The following is a 9,814-nucleotide window of genomic DNA, read 5'->3' on the forward strand; positions in this document are numbered from 1 at the left end:
TATATTGAGTGGAATGCATGTACAAAGAAAACATAGTGAAAATAAGAGAAGTTTGCTTGTAGGAAGAAACTAGCGACAGTTTTCCTGAAACCATCGATGATTTTAGTCAGGTGCAGAAGAAACAATTGACGGATTTGCAGTACTATTATATCTACTCTTTGGTCTCAGTATTAAGCTATTGACGGTATGTCTAAAACCTTCGACAGTTTTGCTCGGTTACACAGCGCTGGTTTTTGAATTTTGAACTGGGAAATTGAATAGGTTGGGTTTCAGGGGGAAAGCCTCTGGGAGGGTTTTATATACTTGTTGTGTGTTGTAACTCTATGTCTTTGGACATAAGATAGTAAAAATTCACAGCTGTTTGCTCCCATGGATGTAAGCATTGCCAAATAACGTAATTTTTCATGTCAATTGTTTTATTGCTTTCATATAACCTGCATGATTGTATTTTTCTGTATATTTCATCGTTGGTTATTGCATTGTGTGATTCGATTTTCCATTGCGCATTGATTTGCACAATAGTTAGGGAATTAGCATATGTTAGTTTCTCAATTACACCAATGTGTATTTGTAAATTACCTAATGCATGTGCCGCACCTTGATGATGCATCCTTATGGTGTTGAACCGATGTGAGGACTCAACTTCATTTCAAAATTGAAAAGGTATAAAATGTTCATGTATATATGAAACTAGAACAAATTGAAAAGGTATAAAATGTTCATGTATATATGAAACTAGAACTTCTTTTCATTTTCTATATGAGACAAATCTCACTTCTTCTTTCCTTTTCCAAAACTGAAGCTTTATTTCAAAAAATCTTCAACAATAATGCAATTTTCATGCTAAAATTATATACATAAAATCTTGACATATACTCAAACTCAAAATCAACAATTATACAAACAATTTATCCCTTTCTAACCCAATTGTCCACTTATTTCTTTATAATGAACCTATATTGCTAACAAATACTGAAACTCAAACTCATATGATATTTTCTCGACGACGTTGGATAGCTTGGCATGGGGCTGTCCCCTAAAGCAATCCACCATGGATTTCCTCAGTGTCCCTGATGTAGGCAGCTGCTGGCAAACCCACTTGACTAATGAGTCTAGGTCTGCTGCAAAATCAAGCATGTTTCCTAGGAGCAACTCTGGAAATGCAACCTTCTTTGTGCTGGTCACAATAATGGAAGCTTGCATGTATTCCAACTTTGATTTCTCCAACTCAGCTACGACACTTTCAGCTGTGTATATTCTCACCTATATATGAGAATACATATTGGTCACTTGAGATTTAATTGATTTGATCATGCAAGAGAGCATTTCAAAAATATAGTCTAGAACTTTGATGTTTTAGTTTGGAGTAAATGATCACTAGGTTAAATAAAAATTTAATGGGTTTTTTAAGATTCAATCTTTTGCAAAATCAAGCATGTTCCCATTTTCTTACTATGAAGATGGAACTAGGAGATAGATTTTTTGACTTACTGCTGGAGAAGATCGAGTTCCACAACACAGAGCAAAAGTGACATTGGCATCGAATGACTCAAGGCCATAAAGGTTGCGAACGATTGTTTCCTTTTCATCCTTTTCACCATTCTAAGGAAATAAAAACCTTCAATAAGATCATATTTTATCATAGTGTGACAAAAATCACAAGATGATTATCAAACAAATTAGTTCTATTCATATGTAATTACCTCCCTCATGATTGAAGATGTTGGTTTCCTTAAAATAAAATGCTCTATTGCTTGTGCATTTATCATGTTTCCTCCTATGTTGAGGGTTGCCTGCATTCAATGATTAAAACTAGTTATACCCAATAGAAAGATTTTAACTATCGAATGAATAGCTCGGACATGCCATATATTGTTCAATAAGAAAATGGGATGATCATCGCAGAGAAGATGGTCATTTTAAATGCAAAATTGGGACATTAATCTCAACATTTAGTGTCTAAAAAATAATATACCTTGTTCAGCAGTCTAAGCAATTTTTCAGGGCTTGAAGGCACTCCATAGTGGAGAAATCCCTGAAATAAGAATTTAATCAGTAGTAATCACAAAATCAGGGTATCACTGACATATTTATGCTATCCTGATGCTCTTGCATGTTGCAGTTATCCTAATGTATGTGCAAGATTACAAGTCCATCAGGCTACATAGGATATAATTAAATTAGAAATAAAAAATAATAGATTTCCCCATAATTAATATATGTACATGCATAATGCAAGCATTGTACATGTTGATCCAGAATGCTAGCTTCTGTTGGAAAGTCAAGAATCTCAAGTCCACCTTCTGGAGATTGTTTATTAGGGTCCTGTAATCCATGTACAAATGCAAAAAAAAAAGTCAAGAACCAAATCTCATGCATGATCAGTGCAAGCTAGATTACCATTGTAAGAGGAAAAAAAATGTACTTTAGTGGAGAGGTATAGAAGGGGCTAAGTTGACAAACTCTTCGATTTTAAGAGTTGTGACTTTTCAACTAAGATAAGATTTTGGTATTTAAGCGGAGAAGGGTAGAGGGATGGGTTGTTATGTTTAGTCGAGTGCCCAATATTGCCCCATGCACCATCATATTGAAACATAAAATAATAAAATGTATTTAATATATAATGCATAGTAACATACCTCAACTTCTCTAATAAAGGAATAGAGCTAGAATTTGAGATGCATTTTGGGTCTAAAGAGCTGGCTGTGAACATTATTAAGTTCTTGTAAGGACCAATGTCTCTAGGAATAGACTCCTCTGGCTCAAAAATACCATAGGGATCCTGCTGCCTTGTTTCCTTCTGTAAAATAAGGCTAGATTTGGAGTTTGCAGTGTCTGCCCTGAAGCTTATTGAGCTCAAAGAAGAAAAAGACGACCTCGAAATGGGATTCGATCTCTCTAGCTCCATTGCTCTCGATGTTCTAGTTAGTCTCACAAAAATGAACATCAAACACTTCATGATGCTCTCTGAGAGCTTGTTTGGTTGCCATTTTTGAATGCTTTCCTCATCTGGCGGTGGAATTGAACGAGAAGGAGAATTTATTTGGAGATCCACTAAGGGTAGACCTACGTCCACATTACGCACTCTCTGTTAAAAAAAAAATATATATTTTGAGAAGTTTAGAAAATATTAATCAACATACCTGAAGGTTAAGTAAAGTTATAGGTTACTTGTATGAAAAATAAATTTTTTTTTCATTGTTTTCTTTCTCATTTTCTTCAATTACCAAACAAGTAAACTCCTTGATATATTTTCTTTTCCTTTCTTTTATGTTTTCTAAGCATCACCACCTACCCTTGGTGTTGGATGTCTTGGATCTGGTAAGGGTGAGGTTGGCTTCAAGAACCCACTTTTTCTTGGAATTTTCTTAGAAAATCCAGCTTCCCCCAGGAAATGGTCTTCCTTCTTATCATGGAATGATCTCAAGCCCCCAATTTTCTCGTTAGTGCTGAAGTCATTGAGATGGTAATCTCCTTTGATAGCTTTGCTTATGAAATGCAATGCCTTGGTCTCAAATCCCATCCTTTCTTGAACTGTCCCTTTGGCTGCTGTGGGTAGTGGATCCGATGGAACAGAAAAATAGCCACTGTGGCTACTCAGAAAACCTTGTTTCCATTGTTTGGATTTTGATTCCCTGGTGATTTCCTGTTCTTTCTTCAAGCCATCTTGGAGGTGGCTTATTTGGCCTTCAAGTCGAGCAATCTCACCTTCAACCATAGATAACTCTATCAAGAGCTCTTTCATCTGCACAATTGTATGGAAAATTTCATTAATGTTATAAACTTTATTTGTGCAAAATCTCACCTTCAACTATAGATAACTCTATCAAGAGCTTTGTCATATGCACAATTGTATAGAAGATTTCATTAATGTTATAAACTTTATTTGTGCAAAATTTGTATCATAAATATCCAGAGGCGAACCAACCCTCTCCACAACCCCAAGCACTCTCGAAGGGTTCATCTCGGAGCCTAATGTCCTTGTTCGAAGTAGAGAAATGCTTTGGAGTTATTGAGGAACAATTTGCAATCCACAACCATAGTATTGCCAATGTTTGGATTCGTTAATATGGAATAAAATCCTTATTTCAAACTAAATCTTTGTTTTTTAATGCGTATTTGAGATTTTCATATTAAAAGTTTTGGATTGTAATTTTTAAGTTGTGACTCATATTTAGAAGATTATCCATTTGAAGGTTGTTATGTAGTTTGATACAACACCTTTGAGTCGCAAAGTAGTTTTATTATTATATGAGGGTATTTTACGATTTTCATATGAGGTTATATATACATATGTAGTTGATAGTTGAAGCCCCAAGACAAAGGAAAAAAAAAAGAAAACAGAAAAAGGGAGAAAAATGGAGAGTACCTTTGGAGGAAGATCTTTTGGGATAGAAACGATAGAAGCACTATTTCCTTCATGTGCTAGCTCCAAAATTTCATGCACCTTTTCTTCATGCTTAAGCATTTTTCGAAGAATGGAGATCTGTAATGCACATAACTCATCAAAATGATTATTCACTAACAAAAAATATTATCCTTGGCCTTAAAAAAACACCAAGTCGCCTATATATATATATATATATATATATATATATATATATATATATATATATTCTCATGCATCCTTGATTGTCAAACAAATTGAGAAAAAGAAAAATATGTATCATTAATATTTAATTTTTTTTAATATTTAGTTATATTTAAATAGATTTTTACTCTTAATATCAGCTATAAAAAATATAATAATAAATAAATTTTCAGCTTATTCATTTTCCTTTCCTTTGCCCAAAGAAAATCCCCAGTCCACCTAGTGTTGGGTTGGTTCCATGCATGCGGTGTGACTAAACTAATACAATTGATCAAAAAATAAATAAAAAAGAATGAAGAAGGGTGTGAGAACTTGATCCTTGTGTGCCACATAAATATTTAGTTGTCGTGCCAAATTTATTTTTAAGGCTAATTAATTAGTTTGTAAGTGAAGGTATATCTTTGGAGGGCATGCAACTGATTTTACAACATAAGGTATATCCTTATGTGATGTGTATAGCTTAGGTTCTCAAGCATAAAAGAGAATGTTTTCAAAGTCATTTCTAGGATAATCTTGACAACTGTGACATGGTTATTTATTAGGTGAACATTGCCTATATATGAGTGTAAGTTTACGAGATTGTGAATTGCAAAAGCGTTTATATATATATATATATATATATATATATATATATATATATATATATATATTTGTATTAAGAAAAGTTTATGTCTTTTTCAAATTATAGGGAGAGGAGTCTTAAACTCTCTTCTTCTATTTTTCACAATATCTTGATAATAAGCTTGTCGGATTGCCCGTCAATATAGGCCAAGTGCCAATATAGGTGTAGTACCAAATCTTATAATTTTTTTTGTGTTCTTTTATTTCTTTTAATTTTGCTACCACTTCACCGTGGATGGTTGTGGGCCGAGACTCAATTATAATTAAACTTTTTGTTTAAAAAAAGACAAGAAAAAATTAGCAAGAAAGAAATTAAAATTTCATTATATTTTATTTTCTTATCAAATAATATAATGAAAATTTGTTCAAATATGATTAAAGATTAAAAAATAAAAGGATATGGCGTCTAAAAACAATTTTATTCATTGGGTTATTATTATATTATATTTATATTTATATTTTTTTAATAACTAAATAGGAAAATATAATTTTGAATATATTTTTTAAATATTTTTTTCTATTTCAGGTGAAGTCTTGAAAAAATATTAATACTCATAACAAATGATACTTTTTATTGGAATTTACAAGAAGATCCAATGATGATGAACTTAATTGCACAAAAGATTCGCTTGTTTTAACAAATTACAATAATTTATAGGAAAATAAGAAGAAATGTTAGAGACATAAAAATTAATTTAATTAAGTTACAAAATAGACAACAGTAAAATATAGAGAACTAAAAAGCTATATAAGACTAATATATATATATATATATATATATATATATAATATTATGCACGCACTATTACGAGTGTTCAATAGCTTAACAATAATAATAGTAATAATAGTAATATCGATATTAAAAAATCATATTTGAACCCTTTAAATAGACATTTATTAATAGTTATCCAAACATTAATACTTGGTAGTCATCATAGATATTTATATTTGTAAATGAGGAAAATTTGATTATATAAGGATGATTTATATTTCAAGGAAACAATATCTCCTATTAATTGAATCAACAACATAATGATAGCTAGTGTTGTTGCCCAATACATTCAACAAAATTTTTAATGTAAAAATAAAAGTTTAATCCCTTTAACGTGAGTTTTTGAATGCTTTATTTATCTTTATTCAAATATGGTCAATCAATAGAATTTGCATTAAAAAAGGAAAGAATTTAAATATGAGAAATCTCTACAAAGTGAGGTGAGTTAGCCATTTGGCATGCCTTCTATAGAACTTGGATTTTGAGCTTTTCAATAAATTAAGGTACCCATAAAATTATTTTTAATTTTAAGTTGTAAAATTTAATTAAGTGCATGACTATATCATTTTATTAGTATAATTGCAAAAGTGTTTTATTAGTTACACAATATATTATAATATAATTTGAATTTTTGTAACATAAAATAATAATAATAATAATATTATTATTATATCACTTTGTATTTTATTAACAGAAATCTGTGTAATGCATGGGATATAATTAACTTTTAACATATTAAATAATTTTTTAAAAAAAATATTGATCTAAATTTTAAATTCATAGTAATATATTTCTATTTTAATATATGAAAGATGTTTTTTTTATTTATTAAATTTAGACAATTGTATAAATTCTAGTCAAACCTTTGATTATTTTTTAATTTAATTAAATCAGGTATAAAAAGCAGTATAATGTTTTTAATTTAAAAGATTTAGTATTTAAACACTCAATTGGTCAAAAAATTAATAAATTCATCAATTTCATTTATTCTTCCACACATTTCTCACTTACTATAATCCTCTTAAATTTTTCATGAGAAATATTTTTTAGTAATATAGCAAGTCATTAAATAAAGGTTAGAAAATTTAGCATTAAAAAATGTTTATAAAAAATAATAATAAATGTTTAGAAAAAAATAATCTCTAAATAAAATTGTGAACTTATATCTATATTAGAAAAGACCTGGTGCAATTGTCTTGGGCCAAACTCATGAGATATTGTTTGCTTTTGCTCACTAGACTGATGAGTTTTTCCTACAAAAGGCAGCTTATCTAGTTGGAGTTTAAATCATCTTTATAGGCCCAAAAATTTCCTAATATACATCTGATGTGGGACCGTGTTAGGCTCTCTCATCCAATTTCTAACACCCACGTCAGAGTGACTTACACTTTTGTGTAGAATCCAACCACATGATAGTACCCTGAGGGTGGTTATAATACCAAATGTAACGATCTTAATTGGGCCAAACTCCAATGAGGTATATATTGTCTGCTTTGGCCTAAAATCATTACATTTTAGAGCCACCATGGGGGTACTATCATATAGGTGGATCCTATATAGAGGTGTAAGGCACTCTAATGAGAGCATCTAAGATCTTATGGGAGAGTTTGTCATGATCACACATTGGATGTGTACTAGGGAGATTTTGGGTTTTATAAAGATGATTTGAACTCTAACTAGGTGAGGCACCTTTTATAAGACAAACCCGTGAAAGCAATGTGCCAAAGCAGACAATACCTCATCGGAATTTGACTCAAAATTGTTACATTTGATTAGAGTCACCCTAGGCGTACTATCACGTGGGTAAATACGCAGTAGAGGTGTAGATCAATCTGACGAGGGCGTCAGAGATTAGACGGGAGAACATGTCATGGTCCCACATTGGATGTGTATTAGAGAGATCTTGGGCTTATAAGGATTAATGATGGTTTTGACTTCAACTATGTAAGATGCCTTTTATAGGACAAATCCATGAGGTCATTGGGGCGAAAGTAGACAATACCTTATGGGAGCTGAATTCAAGATTGTTACACCTAAACATGATTAAAATATGTAAATCGTAAATGTAATTTTTTTAATTTTATATTTCTTATTCAGTCTAAGGAGTTAATTTCTCAATTTAATTTCACTAAATAACCCCTAAATAAAGTATTAAAAATGTGTTATTTATTACACCACAAGTAATAGTTATTGTGTATTATATTAAATTATTATTACAAATATCATAGTAGTTTACACTAATCCTATAACAAAGAAGACATTTATGAGGGCAAGATAATGGAGATAATTTAGTTTAAAAAATAATATGCCCACATAAATAAAAGATACTAATTTATGGCTAAGCATGCATGAAATTCCAATGTTTGGTCAAATCTATAATTTCCAAAAAAGAAAATGATATTAAATATATGTATATATTTATCAGATTTCCAAAAATAAGACGCCTTAGAATAAAATTGTTGGTCACATTCACTCGCATAATTAAGCAATGCTCCTATATGCATGTCAAGCTCAAGCTGTCTACCAACATGTCCCAGCTATCTGCCTTAATTAAGTTTCAGGCATTCCAAAAACAATCAAATGAAAGAAGAGAATTCAGTGTTACACGTTTAATTTCATACCTCTCCTTCAAGTTCTCCTCTCTTTTGCTGCGTAGTTGTAGCCTTCTTCCGCCTCTGCAATCACGCCCACAGAATTTAATTAAGACAGAAACGTGGAGTAATCACCAACGTGAAATGCATGCAAGCATGCGAAATTCTTTGAACATTTCACGGGGAAATTAATGGGGATAGACAGGAAGTAATCAAATTAACCAAGATAAAAAAGAAGAAGAAGAATTGAACTAATTAAAAGCCTGCAAATCAAATGAACTCGGTGACATGCAGTATCGATCTAGCTAGCTGACATATAGGAAGTAAAGAAATTAAATTAAAGGGTTTTTTAATTTTTATTTTGGCGATGAAGAGCTGGATTAATTGTTGGTGTTGAAATGAAACTGCTTACAGCATCTAATGCCGCCATGTGAGGATGATCGGAAGGTGCAGAGAAGTGGCGGACAGAGAGCTTTGAGGAGCGCCAGTACTTGCGCCTCAAGGAGGAGACGAGGGAGCTGAAGCAGTCGAACGGGGAATCGTAGTAATGGAGTTGGGGGTGGGAGAAGGAAAAAGAAGCGGCGGTGCTGGAGGCAGGAGCAGGAGGATGAAGTTGAGAGTTGGAGGCGAGGAAAGGGTAGGTGCTGGTGGTGGCGGTGGGTGGTAATGACGACGATGACTCGTCGTAAATATCCGAGTAGTCGTCGGGAAAAAGGATCGCGGAGTGGTATTGTTCCGAAGAAGATGAGAAGGAGCTTTCATGATCCAACCGTCTGGAAGATTGTGAGTGGGGCATCATGCAATTCCAATAGGGCACTTCTACCTTGTTCTATCTTAGCTTGCAATTGCAGTTTTGAAGGGTCGTAGGCGCCTTAGCAGAGAGAGAGAGAGAGAGAGAGAGAGAGAGAGAGAGGTGATAGTGATAGATTGGCGCGATTAATATATAGGATAAAGTTAAAAAAAGAAGTGGTGTATGAGGCAAGTAACTATCATTGATTAGTCTTATTTGCTTATTGGGAAATCAAAAAAAGTGTATGAGCTTCCTCATTTTTTTTTTCCTCCTTCGGTGGTTAGTGTGCATTACCTGTGCTCTCTTATCTCCTCTTGTGATATGGGCTTGTGATGGGTAGGAGCCCATGAGGAATGACATTACTCATGATTCTTGCATATGAACTTCTTTGCTCTTACCAAAAATTAAAGGTTAAAAGCCTCCTGTAGTAAGTTTGTGATATTGAATTA

At 32.4% G+C, this 9,814-nt stretch overlaps 1 protein-coding gene across 1 annotated transcript; it reads right to left on the bottom strand.

Moving 5' to 3' along the window:
• Positions 1-792: 792 nt before the first annotated feature.
• Positions 793-9,249, bottom strand: LOC131148906 (uncharacterized). The gene is made up of 10 exons (XM_058098870.1): positions 8,988-9,249; positions 8,606-8,659; positions 4,370-4,486; positions 3,296-3,745; positions 2,640-3,088; positions 2,226-2,325; positions 1,976-2,035; positions 1,704-1,793; positions 1,492-1,602; positions 793-1,263 (listed from the first exon to the last, which is right to left on the bottom strand). Exons 1-10 carry the CDS (start codon positions 9,003-9,005, stop codon positions 955-957), a joined length of 1,758 nt encoding a protein of 585 aa, XP_057954853.1. The 5' UTR covers positions 9,006-9,249; the 3' UTR covers positions 793-954.
• Positions 9,250-9,814: the final 565 nt, after the last annotated feature.

Source organism: Malania oleifera, chromosome 2, assembly GCF_029873635.1.
Source record: "Malania oleifera isolate guangnan ecotype guangnan chromosome 2, ASM2987363v1, whole genome shotgun sequence".
Lineage (NCBI taxonomy): Eukaryota > Viridiplantae > Streptophyta > Magnoliopsida > Santalales > Ximeniaceae > Malania > Malania oleifera.